The following is a 17,073-nucleotide window of genomic DNA, read 5'->3' as shown; positions in this document are numbered from 1 at the left end:
TAAGCAGTTCATTTTGTAGAGATTATTACAAACAAGAGGAATTTTTGGACTGGGTAACGACTCGTTAGAAAAGTATTTATCGAAGAGACGCTATATGTATAGAGCATGAAAGTGAAAAGATGCAGAAAATGAGAACGACGTACACGTACGTGGTGAATGGTGTAACGGAAAGTGAGCGTCGGAAGGAATCTAAGAGAGAGGTCTCATCTTTTGCATCAGTCGTTACCGATGTCTGTTCAATTGCTGGTTTAATTGCGTTTGACAACTGAAAAGACAGACAGTAGGTTTATGGTGCCCGTCAATTTGAACGGTTTGTAATATCAAGCCCACAAATTCTGCATAAGGAAGTAGATATCTATTCGAAAGTTATACACGAAAATATGAAACCAAATATTTCTAACTGATCAGAGAATGTGTGTGCCATAATTCCGCTGCTTATCTTTAAACTCTTAACATTGCATGCAAACTATAAATAAATCCAGTGCTAATCCCTTAGTATACGTTCGATTTATAAATTATCAGAATCGAATTTGTACATTTTTTGATTCGTCGTCAAAAGATATCTATGGCATCCGAATGTACGAGTAAAGGGATTCATAAAGTATGTAGATATATCGCTTCAGTTAGTTTCGGTATGGGATTCAGAGGCTTTTTAGCCAAACCTGTTCGATTCTCCTTACCATGTTTACTTTCTATTGTTGTCGAAGGACATTTTCGATAGCAGTTTATGAGTCGATTCTATCGTTTTATCTTTTAGGTATGTGCTGTTGTCTGAGTACATCGTATGTGTAATTTAAGCGTCATGTCGCGCCTGACATTATGAATTGTATAGGGAAGGGATCGTAAGTGCATTAAACTATATTGCATCTCATGGATGATCGGTATTAAGCTTTCGCAAATCGACAAGTAAACCAATGTGGTTTAGTTTGTTGACTTACTTTTCGCTGTAGTTCGAAAATGTTATAAATTGTTACCATAACGACATAAGCAACAACAATTTTTGTCGATATTGTAAAATTATATATATATATATATATATATATATATTGAAAACAATTGCAAATCATCTTAAAATTGCTTTTTTTTATGTTTTTTGTATTATTTTTTTTATATATTAACAAACAACACATGTGTACGCAGTACGTATATAAGTGTGCCTACGGTAGGCAAGAAGCCTGTCTGTCGATAGCATGTATGGTAATAATAATATATGATTGTTGCCGCTATTGTATTTGTTGTTGTTATTATTATTATTGTTGCTATGGTATGGAAACGACTTAACACAACAACTAATAATTTGTTTTCTCGTTGTATTCCAATTTGAAATTTTCATTTGTTGTTGTTGGATTTGTTTGCGTTACACATTTAAAAAAAATAGGAAAAAAGCAAAAAGAAAACAAAATTGAAATTAAAATCATTTTTACTATCGAAGCAGTAAATATTTGAAAATAAGGAGAAAAAAACAAAAAAAAATAAAAAAAAAAAAAAAAAAAAAAAAAAAAAAAAAAAGAAACCGGCTAAGAAAACTTTGCACGCATTGAGGAAAAATAATGTTGATGCGACGGCATAGCATGGATATGGTTGAGAAATGCGAGTTCGCTTAAAAGGCATACGAAACGACACAACACGCAGTAAACAAATTGAATTTAATAAATTTGCATTTCATTTATGAGACAATATTGTGGATATGTATGTGTGAAAGTGGTATAATCTAAATAAATGTAAAATAATATTTTATTTTGACGGCGGTTTATGGTCGAAGATGCTTTTAATCATAAGTGGATGTAGTCAGACATAGATATTATTTATTATAACTTTTTCAAATTGAATTTGATTAAAAAATTTTAATTTTACTTCTCTTGCTTGCCTCGGTGAATCAATTATATATTATAAATTCGATAATCATATAACCAAGCTATTTATTTATAATATTTATAAGGGATTCAATATACATAATAGCTATATAGTAACTAGACTTGATTGCGACGCTCTTTTAAACTTACTTAACTTAAATTAGTTAAGCCGAACTGTTGATTCGTTCACCCAAAGGCATCCAATATAGTCAGTCCTAAGTAAGGTTTTTAAAAATTTAAGATTACAGAAGAAAAGGAGAACTTTTTCTTTTTCCTGAAATGACAAGCAATACCCTTGGAAATATTTGCCTCATAGCAAATTAAATTTGTCCAAAAATCATTTCATTTGACCAAAAATACGCATTAGAAAAGCTCCATAAGGTACGCATCGCTACTTGAACTTACGTATTCCAGCTTAAAGACAACACGCACAGGAGTGCAAATGAACATCAAGAGGACATAAGTCAGAAAGAGCTAAATAAACCTCTAATTCAATGTCGTATCAACTGAGTTCGATACACGACTTAATTAGTTTCATCGGCAGCGCTTAAACATTATTGACAAACCTTTCCAACATTTATATTAAGTTAAGCAACATTCAAATATTATCAGCTGTATTAAGAGACTGACGCCTATCACGAGCTTATGCTTCTCAAGTGCTTCACAAGCTAACTTGTTTTCATAAATGCAAAAAGTGAGAAATGTTCTTAGATCGATTCAACAGAGTCTCTAGACGTGAGAACAATAGGACGAAGATCGAACCAAACACATACCTAATGTATGGATCCCGAAATTCCTTCGATTAATCTTTTTTATAAAGCCCAGTACCACTATAGCTTTATTAACACAGAGTTCAATGTGTATATGAAAGGTGAAGCTTATTATCTCGTTAAAACTTAACCATATGCAATTCTGAATGCTTTGAATGTTGTTTAGATTATTAATGGAGTTCATTTGTGGGTTTATTTCACCTCGGCCGGGTCGATTCGCCTTCGATTAATGAACTTATGCGCATAGCTGATGCTAAAAATATGCTTATCATTGCCGCTACACTTGATTGCAAAAGATTGACTATTTATTGGTCGTAAATTCAAATAACTCTTATATTTTATTACTTAATTAATAAAACATGCACCTAAATATACATGTAAATGACTATTAGCAGGCTTGTAATTTTTTAATTACATACATTTTAGTTGCTCGCCACACAAGTGATAATCAAGAAGCAAAAGCAGATTGTTCGCATTGCCAAGCATTTACTATGAGAAAGAGTGCAGTAATGACTGTTGAAAATTAAAGACCGGCTAATATGATGTCGCGCCCATAAATAATTTGTCATCAATGCTTAGACCCGATGTCAGACAGACAGATAGACACAAACTGACATACGCATACACATAAAGATTGATTGCGTCAGCTTGCATTAAGCTATGACTGCAGGCAATATTATATATTGAATTGCGAAGAGAAAAAGAGAGAGACTAGTAGAGTGTGTCCAAGACACATACAAATACGCAAACACATACGATAAACAACAGCAGGAATGCGGAGTTGAACAACAAATCCTCAGACAAAACTATAAAAAGTTACATTTCCGGCCACGTCGTGTGTCGATGAATTTCAAAAGACCGTTAGTTAAGCAGTTCGAGGGGATACGGGGGCAACACAGTAGTAGCAGTAGTAGTTGCCAATACAAAGCCATGTAGTCATGTCTTAATTGTAGCCTTAAAGTATGTGGTAAACGTTTAAATAAATAGAAGAAAATTAATTAAATTTTTTTTTTTTTTGGAAAAAAAAAGAAAAAAAAAATTGAAAAATTGTACTACACCAACAATTCACGCTTAATAAACTGGTTTATTGAAATATAAAAAAAAAGTAAAAATATTTTTATGCGAAATTCCAAAGGCACTCACTTTAAACTATAACACACTAAAGCGTTTTATGGCTTTCTTTACACATAAAAACAAAAAAAAAAAATTAATAATAATAAAAACAAAGGTTTTTATATTCGTCTTCGGGCGAAGCCTTTAATATATATATCACTTACTCTGTTATATTTTGAAATAATTTCTATATGATGTCCACTCTCCTGACGCTAAGCACCTTCTGCTGGAGGGCCTAATCTTCGCTAATATGCACACAAGTGAAAGAGATTTCTATTACAGGTTCATTGAAATGCAGAAAAAATAGAAAAGGTTTCCTTCCTCTACTTATAAAGTATACGTATCTCTGAACTTTTTATGTGTGCCACTTGTAGTATAAGGGAAAAAAGGGGATGGGATAGACTTACCTTTTATTATACCGGATTATATGATTCAAAACCATTTTCTGAATTGACTTGAGCTGTCTGTCTGTCTATCTGTACGTCTTCTTATAGTTCTGTGCTCAACCGACAAGTTGCAAATTTTGAGTTATTTTGATGAAATTTGGTATACTGACGTGCTTTAACCCAAGGATGAATGCTACTAAAAATGGTTCGAATAGAACCACTTTTTTTCTTACCATTCCTCATGCAAAGCCCTATTTTGAAAAGTCGTTATCATGAAAAAAATTTCGATTTTGAAAATTTGACGACAAAAGTCGCTGATTACCGGTATTTTAATATTCGAAATTGATATGAGAAATTTCGCTCGGCAATGCTGAATTTTTGAACCCATCTGATATAAGCGTTTTCTCAAAAACTGAATCTTTATGGGGTAAAAAGGTGTAATTCCCCATATTTCATGGTAAAGATAGGTTCATAATACTACCCGTACCGAATTTCATTCACGTAAGTGTATTTTTTGGATACTAGTGCACACAAGGATTCTCTGTAAGATGTAAACTCTCGTATGTCAAAAAGGCCTAATTGTTAATGTGTTATGATGAAAATTTCTTTATGGTAATTTGACATAGAAGTGAAGTGCACCAAATTTGAGTCAGGTGGGATTGTTTTTCAGATTACATTCCATGTTAAACTTCTCATAAGTAGTAAGCCATTGAGAAACAGATTTAATTTTTAATTCTAAACACTAAAGAATTCGGATCACGAAAAGGCAGCCTTCATAAATACGGAGAAAGAGAGTCTGTTTGCTAGTTGTTTATGATGATTATCTGAAAAATAATTAAGTTTTTATGAATTAAACTAAATACCCTAAATTTGGATCACGATATTGGTTTCGTCCAATATGCGGACTTCCACGAAAAGTATGACTTTGTATAAAAATAATATGTAATTTTTGGGCGTGTTGTTATGGAAATCCTAAATCCAACTCATTCCGATAATTATTAATAATTAATTTTCCCAAATAATAAATTCCTTAGAGAGGGAAAAACCAAGTGCACATTCGCAGACGCGTCATGCAGCTGCCGGCAGATGAAAAAGATTTTCGGAGAAGCAGACAGGGAAAAACCAAGTGCCTATTCGCAGCCGAGAAAAACGAGTAGCGGAAAAGCAGGTTAACGGAAATAAAAATGAAGGCATGACCTTAGGTAATAGTAATACGCTTGTACAAATGTATATAAATAGACTATTTGCGGAAGGCAGAGTCAGTCGGACAAGAATATTTGAGTCGAGAGTGCTGCTAAAATAAATTGTGAATAATCCTACTGTTAAGGTGTGTAATTGTAAATAAAAGAAATTTAAAGTGTATTTCTCTCGAAAAGAACATCCACGATCTAGTGGATCTAGTGGAGTCCTATCTTAGAAAAGCGAATTTCGTAACAATATTATACACGCGTAACGAATGAACAACTGTACTAGATGAGGTGGTGTAGAGTATCTAAAGGTCTGAATTGCTCGATTATATTTATAAGTTTCAATCTCGTGAACATTTAATGCATATCCTTCTCCTTCCACCTTCTTAAGCACTATGGCCAATGGAAGGAAGTGCTAAGGAGTAACCCCAGTAACCGTAGTAGCCTGAAAATTGTTTGAATTATTGTGCTTGCCGCTTTGAAATTTTTAACATATTTTTTTCATTAGTCTGCATGCCTTTCGTACCGTATCTGCCATAGGTAGATTCGCGCTTGTATAATGGAATCGATAAACAACTCTAAAAAATTCACTCCAAACGTTTAGTTTCCTGAAAGAAGAACTGAAAGCTTTCAAATCGCTGGCAGTCCGTTATCTTCTTCAGCGATTGTCTTAAGATTTTTTAATGAACTTTTAAATGAACATAAATATGCGAAAACCAGGGTTCGCAAAGCAAAATATTACTTAAGCTGCCTCCTTATAAGCCAGGTTTACATATTGTTAGTTCGGTTTGAAAGCAATTGGAAGAAAGAGAATCTTTTCATATCGGGTAACGATTCTGCTAAGAAATGAATCTTTACGAAATCTGGATAGCAATGAAATTCAAATTGGCCGACGAATACTCTTGCTTTTGTTTCAGTTAACTGATGACGCACCCATATTCCTTGCTTGTAAGCCTTTTTAATTTGTTGTACGTGTGTTTCTGTTACAGTTGCCAATGTGGTCCCGACGCTTAACTTTGGATCAGCTTCGACAAGAGATATTAGAGCGTGACCATCAAATTCAACTGGTCATCGTTCACTTTGGGGCCTGTCGGAAAGATTATAATCACCAGCAGCAGACAACGACGAATATAATCCTCGGCAGTAGTTATACTAGTAGCTACTTTACCAAAACCTATAAAAGAGTATTTGTTTCCTCTTCAACGATCGGTACAGAGCCAAAGGCGTATCAAATAATTGATTATATACGGGCACCCGAAATGCAAACTAAGCTAATATCCAAACTCGTAACATCAGACGCAAGTCGAAACATAAAAGTCCCTTCCGATCCGGATACATTGATATAATTCAACCATAAAGGGTAATAACTCAAAGGAATTTCAGTAACTTTTCCTTGGTTTGCTTTGTGTTCGGTAAACGAATTACTCTCTCGTTTTCATTGCTCAAAGGTATAACAATTAGTATTGCGAGATGCGTCAGAACTGTTGAAGCAATTCACTTCTAAACAAAGCTAATTTGGCCTTAAGGTTTTTCATCAACGGTCATCGCAGACACACAATTCCTGTAAAAATGCAAAAGGAATGAACAGCGCAGATGTCCAGTTCTCGAAAGCAATATTCCAAAGCCTTTATCGACCGTCATTTCGTTTTTTTTTTTTATTAAATGTGTTTAATTATTTTGTAAAGCTATCGGGACGCCAGCGTACGTAGTGTGGTAGCAGTCTTGATGAAAATTTGAAAAGATTTTCATATCGTAAGAATTGCTAAAAGAAATGTGATGATGAAAAGTTCAAAAGGAGCGAATCAAACGATAACGTCCTTACGGAAACACCCTACATTCTGTCAACTGTTACAAAAAGTATAAGAAATTTTTTATAACTTTTATAACTTTTGTAACTCTCTGGAGTGTTGAATAAAATGAAAAGAAAAGAAAAGAAAAAAAAAAGTATTTGTCGCAAATTTGTTTATGAAACGTGTTGTTTTTAGTTTAGTGTCACGAAAGTCATTAACTTTGATTTTTTATTAGCTGCTCTCTCAGCTAAGTGAAGGAATTTTGTTTTATACTTTTTCTCGTTTCGTTAAAAGTGTAAATCAAGAGAAATGCAAATAAATGTCATTTAATATCAAGTAAACTTTTGTATACAATGTTTGCGTTAAACTATCGCCGGCCATGTATAAAATTGTCTTTGCAGTTTTTTTAACCGAGATATTAGTAGACAGAAAAGAGGGCATTGCCTTAACACTTCCATATCATATAAAATAAAGATTTATTATTAGTTTTTCGTTTTATTTTGTTTTGTGTTTTTTTTTTTTTTCTTTAATTTTCTAAGTTTCAAAAAATGTTTAAACCGTGAATTTTCTTATCTGCACAAGTTTCATCAGCTCCGATCAGGCATCGTGCATATACACAATAAGTGACAAATTGTTTTACATTTATTGTACGTATTTTTTCTGTTCATTGTTTCATTTTATTCCCAAAAACGTTTTACCCAAATATGGTTCTTGCCGATCATTACAGCTTTAAACGGTTTTATATTTTTTATTATTGTATTGTGTGTTGTTGATTTAAAACAATCACCTTAAAATGCTAATACCATTGTATTTAAGCTGATTTGTTGTGTATAGTATATACAACGAAACAAGTTTAATCTGTCTGTCTTAACAAAAAATTGTTGCCGTAATTCATTCATAGCCATTACCGCTAGATATGTTGCTCTTATTGTTTCATGGGCAACAAATGGCAAGCACTTTTGGCGAGAAGCTTAAAAATTTGTTTAAAGGTGTGAAAGATCAATTCGAATTTATATTAATTACCCAAGGCATTGTTTAATTCTTAACTCTATAGCTTAATCGATTGTTGTTAAAGGCAGAATGTCAGAAATCTGTTAGCCAGAGTTAGCCGAGCTTGTTCGATTGGATTTGGTAGTCTAGTTTGAATTAATTAAAAAAAAAAAACCCTAAAAATCCATATGGATGAGAGCTATGGCAACCTATGTCCAATTTGATCTCAAGTTCGGCTAACTTCGTATCGTTCGCGAAGATATCAACTTTAAACAGTTTGTGAAAATTTGAAGGAATATTCGTTTATTCTTCTTTTTGATCGCTTGATTCCCCTGAGCGGGTGGCATTTTCGCGATTAGTTATATCTGAGATTTTCAGATGATCAGTTTCTGCTAAGATGAAAAAATTTTAATTATTTGTTCCACAGTAATTCCGAAACGGATTATTCCAATTGTTTTTAGGATTGTTGTTGTGGTGCAGAGTTATGCCATTTGTGTTGTGTGCACTTGAGCGGTAAGTGTTATTATGCTTCTAGCGATCGGGCGCTCACATATTAACCATAATTATAGTCGGGTCTACCCCATCCACTCGTTTTCAGTTGAATAGCAATCAAGTTATTGTCGGGTACTAACGAAGTAGAGAATCTATTCTTATGCTCAAAAAAAAAAAAAAAAAGAAAAAAAAAAGCAAAGGCAATTAGTTCAAACTAAATAAAACGAAAATTAGACAGTTTCTGCACACTCATCTCTAGTTTACAATGGATAGTGCGAATAGGCGCGTTATCCCGCTTCTTGGCAAACAACATATATCAGACTTTTTGAAATAATTTTTCATCTCATTTTATTTGTCAAATATGCATAGGTTTTTCAGTTATTTAAATCTCCATCGTATCTATAATTTTTCATCGGATTTCGTCACGTATGGTACTCATGTATGAATTTTATTTTCCAATATAGAAATAAAGGCGCTAAGTAGCTGAAGCCCAGACTCTCGAAACGTTTTCATTCAAACATGTTACTTTGACTAATGTATTATACTAAAACTTAACTCTTAAAGTACAATAATTTTATTTGAAATATTTTTGGATTTTTTTTTTTTTTTTCTTGTTTATGTTAATGTCGTTTTATGGTAATAAAATACATTTCGTTTCGTTTCGTGTGATATTAGGAAATTTTCATTTTCTTTGTTTACTTTACTAATAGATTTACTTGTCTTTTTTTCTTTCTTTTTTTATTTATTTATTTAATTTTATTTTTTTTATATTTTTGATAATATATCGTAACATTAATAATATTTCTTAACTATATGATAGCATTTGATTAAGATAAAGCTATTGCTTAAACATATATTTATATATTATATATATATTATATATATATATTATATTTATATATTAAAATATATATATGTATATATATATATACATATATACAATTTTTTCTATTGTAATTTTGTGTTGAAGAGTTAACGGTTACTTTCGGCCGAAAGCCGGTCTCTTTTTATTTCGAAATGACTATTTATACCTGCGCTGTAAGAGTATTGTAAAGTAAAACATATATTATCGCTGGTAAAGTTTTCAATTGTCACTTTAAGTCGTCTAAACTGTACCTGAATGAAGAAAATCATTCACAATGGTTAAAGAGTTCTGGTCGCTTCGATCCTATTAACGATTAGCATAATATATATTGGTGAAAGGTAAATAATTCAACTTTTAGTTAAAAGTCCAAGTTAAAAGATCTGTATGTCAATAAAATTTTAATTACAGCAACAAGTAAGAGCGTTATAGTTAGGCAAGGTCGTCTTTTAGACAACCTACAGCACTTCGATTAATCGAGCTCTTCATTCAATATTGCTATAATACAAGAAAACATATACATTATTTTGATGTAAAGAAATACTTTTCATGAAAGTCTTCATGAGCTCCAGCTGGCATGGTCCAAAAATTTACCAAGCTTAACTCATTTTTCGAAAGATGTCGTTATTTTTCACATGCTTTCGTCAACTGAAGAGCTGTAAAGACATTTTGCCGGGCAGAGGCATCAAACTATCGCCCATCCGATCCAAAGTGTCCACATCTAATTACTAAGCCGACATACTATTACTCATATTTTGCAAACTTTTGTTTCAGATAACTTTTTTCAACATAGGGCGTTACGAAGTGCTCATAACAATCTAATTCATTTTCAATTCGTTTCTGGGCCAAAACTAGCCATCACATCAAATGAACATATTGGAAAAACGGTGATATGTAGATTGAATGGAAGAATACATGGGCAGACAAGAGACGAGCAGACCGACAGACAGACAAGCTTAGCTTATGCCGATCGCTTCAGAAAATACTTCTAAGTGAAAATAAAAGATTGATCAATCTCAAGTCCTTTCGAGTGTTACTTACATTCGCACAGCCTTAATATACCTTATAGGAGGTATTACTAACATAGAAGCCTCCTTGCATACATCGGAGACTTCCATTTAATTTGTTGAACAGTTCTAAGACTTTATAAACCTTATGAAGCTCGATCGTTCTGATGGTTTCGCGATTACGATAGGGAGGTTTAGGTTCGCCAATAAATTTCGATTGAAGTTCTCTCGCCATACTGATCTTAGCTGTAAAAATCAGTTAAGTGCTTGAATAGCTTGGTAGAGAATCAGCAAAATGCTAAAAGCTCTATCCATAGGAGCTATTCATACCATATGATATTTCTTTTTCGGGTGCTGTTCATGTTAATATTGCGTATGTTGTGCATAATGCACTTTTAATAAATTACGTCGTTACATGTCGTTACGCTGTAGATTGCACTATGTTTTTATTATTTTATTGTTTATATTCATCGTCAGGGAGGTTGGATTAAATTAGTCACATATTCACAAAGCGAAAAAAAAAATTCATGAACGTGTGCTAATAACTCTGTTATCCTAAAGAAAAAAAGTGGGAGAATCGTCTGTTCTCCTACTCAAATGGAAGGAAAATGCCACTAAATCATCGCGGATGATGAAAGATGAACATGTTCAAACATTTGAAATGCAAACAGCCACGAGGTGATGCAGTGTACTGAAGCTGAATTTCATGTCTTGGGAGTGACAGAGGCTTCTATGGAAGTAACTAAATGACACGCATTCAGCCATACTTGATATAAATACGGTGCTCTTTGTAGGAGAAACGGTTGCAATACGCGGAAAGGCATTAAAAGTCGATTTTCCAGCAAAACGATTCCCGGGCTCGTTGTGCAAAATTCGTTCAAAGTACATTACCAGCTTTATGCTGAAGTATTTGCTCTCATCCCCACTGTGCCCCACAGCATTCGCCCTATGCCACTCTTTCTGTCTCCCTCCCCCCATGTATGATTGTCTAATTGTCAGCCCAAACAGTGCTTTCATTGCTATGACAAAAAAAAAAAAACGGGTCTTTTCGTGTTTGTTGTATACCATCAAATGATCAGTTACTCTTTCGGCACGGGGCTTATATTCCATTCGAAAAGAGGGGCAATATAATATAATATAAAGCTGTACGTTGAATAAAACGCTTTTTACCATCCTTTGGAAATAAGCGCTTTTTCATGTAAACACGCGAAATTATTAGCATAACCTATATATTTTGATTTAGTGCAAATAACAAAATATATCTCGACGTTTTTACTCTTATGTAGGCCCGTTCAATATTGTCGTTATTGGAAATTCCATTCCAGATTCACAATGCAGAGTTACTCTGCTCGGAGTGGCTAAGAAAGACTGAAATATACTTTCATCGAGAATCCATAATTTTACCATTTTACGATTCGATTTATTCGCACGCCCCTGCCTAAAAAATATTTTTTCGACTGCCTAGCTAATATTGTTCTTAAGTGTTCTTTTAAAATACGATTATGGGTGCTTGGGATCAAAACATTCGCCGCTTAAACCGGTTGTAATTTATCACTTTTATTCAATGCTTCTTCGTCAAAGTTTCCGTCTTTTAAATGTCTTCAAATGAAACCGACACGAGGCCGTATCTAAAATATTAAAAAAAAAAAAAATTGCGGAACGAAAGTTTCGTGCTCTCGATATACACTAATTACCTATTTATCGCTCTTGACAAATGCAAGAATATGTTATTAAATGTCGATTGGAGGTGACGCTATCTCCTTATTTGACCGGTATCAGTAATGACTGGTCGGCCACTAGGTGTAATCAGAGTTGTACCTTTTGGGATAAAGAAAAAGTTTACAACGAAATTTTCAAAACTAATCGCATTCCTAGCGTATGCGTTAATCATTTTTTGTATTTTGTAACTGTTTTCATTTCTTCATTTCATACTCGCAATATATATTTAAACTTTGCACAGGTCACAAGATCCGATGAATTTAATAAAGAACATTTTATACATGTTTGACATACACGCTAGCGGAAGAACACTTATATGCTACGTTTGTCGAAATTTCGCAATGTTATCATGGTATGGATAAAACAAAAACATTTTTAAGAAGAGAAAACTTAGTCAGTTTAAAAAAAAAAAAAAAAAAAAAAAATAAAATATTAAAAATTAAAAAATAGAAACAACGAAGCATTTGTTACTAGTTTTGTTAATATATATAAATAAATCTTGCTTGTTTTTCTTAATAAAAAAATGGCTTTAAAAGTATGAGTTTACAAGAGCTGCTTAGTGCTGTTGTTCTCTCGGTTAAAATGCTAAATATTCACAGAGAAATACTTTGATAACAATAGTGATTTTTAACCGAAAAAATCCAAAGGAGAGATAGTTTTAATTTCTACCTTAAACTCTATTCAATACGCAACGCCGTCAATAGTTGTTCGTTTAACTTAACGTTGTTTAAATAATTCTTAGCTAAGGATATAATCAGATGACAGAAGCAGTGTAACTCTCACTTTCGGTCGATATGAAAAAGTGAAACGAAAACTTTTCTTTACTTTCTCATAAAGGCTTTGTTAAAAATTATTAATTAGTTTACTACTATTACAAGTGATGCAACACATAACATAAAGCAATTTGTCACAAGCTCCTGCCAATACCTTTAAACGAGAGTAGAATTGTATTCAGCTTGGACTAAAATTTCTGATACTCCACACCATTGGCTTACAGTGAAAGGCAAAAAGTCATACAAAGGTAAACTGAATATTTATATACGAAAAGGATGTAAAACATCCACCACATAGCCACCACATTGTAGTCTATGCATCTATATATTTATTTACGCCTTTGAATTCGTTGTGAATGCTTAGAAGAAGAAAGCTCCCGGTTTATATATTGTAAGATAATGAAAAATCAAAGTGTTCGATTTTATTCTAATTGGCGAACAAATTTTTGAGGCGACGAAAATGAATACTCGAAAGATTTTATTTCAACCCCGTACTTGCAAATAAATTGCAAAAGGTTGAAATCAAGAATCCAAAAGCTAGATGAGCGAAGTGATGTCACTAAACCGCTTCTTCGCCTTATCGACCTGATCGAAAATGTATACGATTTTCAACGTCTTAGTGATTGTACACATCTCACTGCTAGCATAGCTATTATCCTTTTATTGTTATAGAAATAACGATTAGAAGCAAAGATACATTGCGTATCCATGCATAAATGCGCGAATATACAAGGAAGCGGGTTTCGATATTTCATTGTACAAATTTTATTCTCCAAAATGCTTTTGATTTTGGTTAGCAAATCTGTGCCACTCATGTCAACAACGAAGGAAGGTATAACTGGGATCTATGCGTGATACATTCAGAGATCACATATAATTTTCCCAGTGACGCCTGCAAGGTGAACATAACCTCAATGTTATACCAAAAAAAAAAAAGAACGGTTTTTCAGGTGGAATTTCAGAATTTGAAACTTTTCCGATTTTCCCCACAATTTTATGCATAACATATATTTGATGAAAATTTTAGAATTTTAGTTAGCATTAGAGAAGAGCTTAGAAAATCGAATTTTATCGCTATGAAATCCTATTTAAGGCATAGTCAAAAGCAACTCTACTTTTAGAATCATGTATGGAGGTAAAGAATTCCTTCTATTAACGTTAGTTATGGATTCGTGCGAATCAGAGAGATCCCAAATTTCCACTCCTATCAGATCATTAAATAACTGAATAGCTGAAATTTTAAACACTTTCGTGCCTTCGTTTTCTATAAGTTAACTCTTGCAAGTTTGTTTTTCCAGGACAAGAGCAAAAACAAAAAGGAGACTATCGTTGTCGGTTGTTGTCAATCAGCAAGTGCGAGATATTTTACCCTGATTGGCCGCTAGTTTCAGAGGAACTGCCACGCATTTCGCTTTTAATAGGCAGAAAGAGAGAACGATAGAACGATGGCGCGAGAGAAATAGAAAGAGAAAGAGAGATAGAGAGAGAGAGAAAGGAAAGGAATAAAAAACTCTTAATGACCTCTAAATGGCGATGATGTTATGCAACCATTTAAGATAGTTTTAGAGCAGCGCGTTTAGAACAATACCATGTTCGCATAAAAGAAAGGCAAAAGCAAAATGAATTAGTTTGCAAAACTCATTGATTTGAGTTGAAATATTGTGGCCAATGATACCGATAAGAAAATTCTTAAATCAATTGTTTACTTTAAAATAAAATTTCTGTAATAACCCCATATAGAAAACAGTTATATATTAATGCGAACTTTTCCTGGCATTTACTCTCTTTAGACCATGAACAAATAATCTCTACACCAACATTTACATGCATCTTCAATAAGTGTTTGAAAACTTCATAGGCCGATGATCGATTGCAATTAATGTGAGTTATATATCCATCCTTTTGAATGGAGATGGCATTAAGAAAGGGACTGAGCAGAGTGCAATTTCACATCTTTAAGAAATCAAGCATAATCTTCATAATATATCTTAGATTTATGTACATAGTTACCGGATATCTATGATACCATTATCTAAGCACTACTTTATACATAGTATTAAAGTCACCATCATTGTAATGAATAAAGAATCGTGTGCTTATGGTCAGAAACTGTTTCAACTCATTGGCTTTCACATTTATTTAAATAAAGTCATAAAAAATCATTAGTGATAAAAATATTTCAAAACATTTACCATCGTTTGTATAAAGGTATTCATCCATCCATGCATATATAGGTATATATATATGCATGTATTATGTGTATACACACGCACACATACCTAACGTTAACTTAGCTTATATATATATGTGTCGATCATGATCTCACTCTTCACACCTTGATGTATGCCAGCAGCGGGCTTTAAAAAGATAAGAAAAACGGTGACCAACAACGCACGAATTAATTTCAATGCAAAATGGTCAAGGTCAATCATGCACGAATGACAACAATTGGCAGCAAAAAAAAAACCTAATTTTTCACAAAAAAGGAAAACAAAACTGATTTCGCTATAAAAGGAAAATGAACGAATAAAAAAAAAAAAAAAAAAAATTAGCTCTGGTTACATGGCGCTAACTATAGGGCGAAGAGGGCAGAAAAGTCGTTACGAAGAAAAATTGTAGAAAATGCTTAAAGGCTACAACAGCTGTAAAATGGGGCTGCAATTATGACGCATACATACATATCCTGGGACAAGTGTACACAAATAGGAAAATAATTTATAAAGGAAAGATAAAAAAAGAAAGAAAAAAACAAAACTCGCGTAGAAAACCTAGTTTTAGTAACAAACTCATACTGTTTAACCAACCACTAACCTGTTCCACATTTTTGTTAGTCGGCCATACGTTGTTGTTCTTTCTAAAATTGTGCTCATGATGCTGCTGCTGATGGCTATGAGTAGTGTGATTATTATTATTATTATTATTGTTGTCGGCCACCGGTGATCCAGCTGCTGCTTGTGATTTAGCTGAGTAATAGAACGTTGTTTGCGTTTGTGATGCTTGTTGGCCATTCAGCTTTTGATTAAAATGCTGTTCTGGATATTGTTGTAGCTGTTGTTCTTGTTGTTGTTGTTGTTGTTGTTGTTGTTTCTGATGCTGAGGCTGATGCTGCTGTTGCAGTTGCAATTGCTTAGCACATTTGGTAGTGACCGATAAACCGGGTTTGTAAGTTGATGGTTGTCTAAATTGTGTCAACGCCGTTTCTAATTTTTCTTGTGCCGTGGAAGGCTCAACGTGCTTTTTATCAACGCTCTCAATTGATTTTATGCTGCTGTTGTTATTGTATGCGCTTAAGGGACGTCTAGCTGGCAAGGCTGGAGGTACGTTACTATAATGTTGATGATCATTATCATTTTCCATACTTTCAGGCATTATTGAAATGCTGTCAGTCTTTGCGGTCACATATCCGGTTTGGCTCAGACGTCTTTGCGGCAAGGGTGGAGCAGCTGCCTCATTATTTATGTTTTTCCCATCGTTACTGTTACTATTATTATTATTGCCATGGCTACTGTTATTATTATTGTTTCTCTTTATCTTACTATCATCGTTATTATTATTATTGGTATTATTATTACATTGTCTTATATCATAATCCAAAGATTTGCTTCGATTGCATTCGATATTCAAAGACAACGAACGTGCAAAGGAACTTTTGAAGACCCGGCACGGCAAATTGAAATCAAAATCCGGCGGAGAAGCATTTTCCGTTGTCATAGTTTCTAAACCGTTTTGTTTTCTATTCGTTTTAAGTTCTTGATAGCCTGGCATTGTAGTATTTTTGAAGAAATTTTTCCAAAAAATTATTTAAAAAGCATAGACTGCTTTACTGAGACTTAGTTTCACTCAAACCAAAACGTGAAAAAAAAACAAAAATGCTTCCTCTTTATTTTCCTTCTTTTTTTTTTTTTAAAGTAAATTTTTTTCTTTGATTTTCAATTCATTTCATATTTTCCAAAATCTTGTTTTTTTTTATATCTTTATTTTTTTTTTTTTTTATTATTATTTTATTAACAACAACATTAATGACACGCACGCACGTCTTAATCATGAGGCCGTTTGATATAAACTAAAATAGTTTTAAACCAACAGTGTGTTCTTTTCCTAAATTAACGCTACTAACTAACAACAAATAAT

General features: G+C 33.2%; 1 protein-coding gene across 1 annotated transcript in view; it reads right to left on the bottom strand.

Annotated features, from left to right (window-relative positions):
• Nucleotides 1-16,863, bottom strand: part of LOC119632703 (hybrid signal transduction histidine kinase A) — a 76,401-nt gene extending 59,538 nt beyond the window's left edge. The window contains exon 1 of the mRNA XM_038025753.1: nucleotides 15,754-16,863. Within this exon, the coding sequence (XP_037881681.1) occupies nucleotides 15,754-16,707 (954 nt within the window). The 5' untranslated portion in view covers nucleotides 16,708-16,863. The remainder of the gene's footprint in view (nucleotides 1-15,753) is intronic.
• Between the last annotated feature and the right edge of the window lie 210 nt (nucleotides 16,864-17,073).

This window comes from Glossina fuscipes, unplaced genomic scaffold (genome assembly GCF_014805625.2).
Source record: "Glossina fuscipes isolate IAEA_lab_2018 unplaced genomic scaffold, Yale_Gfus_2 1, whole genome shotgun sequence".
Lineage (NCBI taxonomy): Eukaryota > Metazoa > Arthropoda > Insecta > Diptera > Glossinidae > Glossina > Glossina fuscipes.
This window is presented reverse-complemented; position numbering and strand designations above follow the sequence as displayed.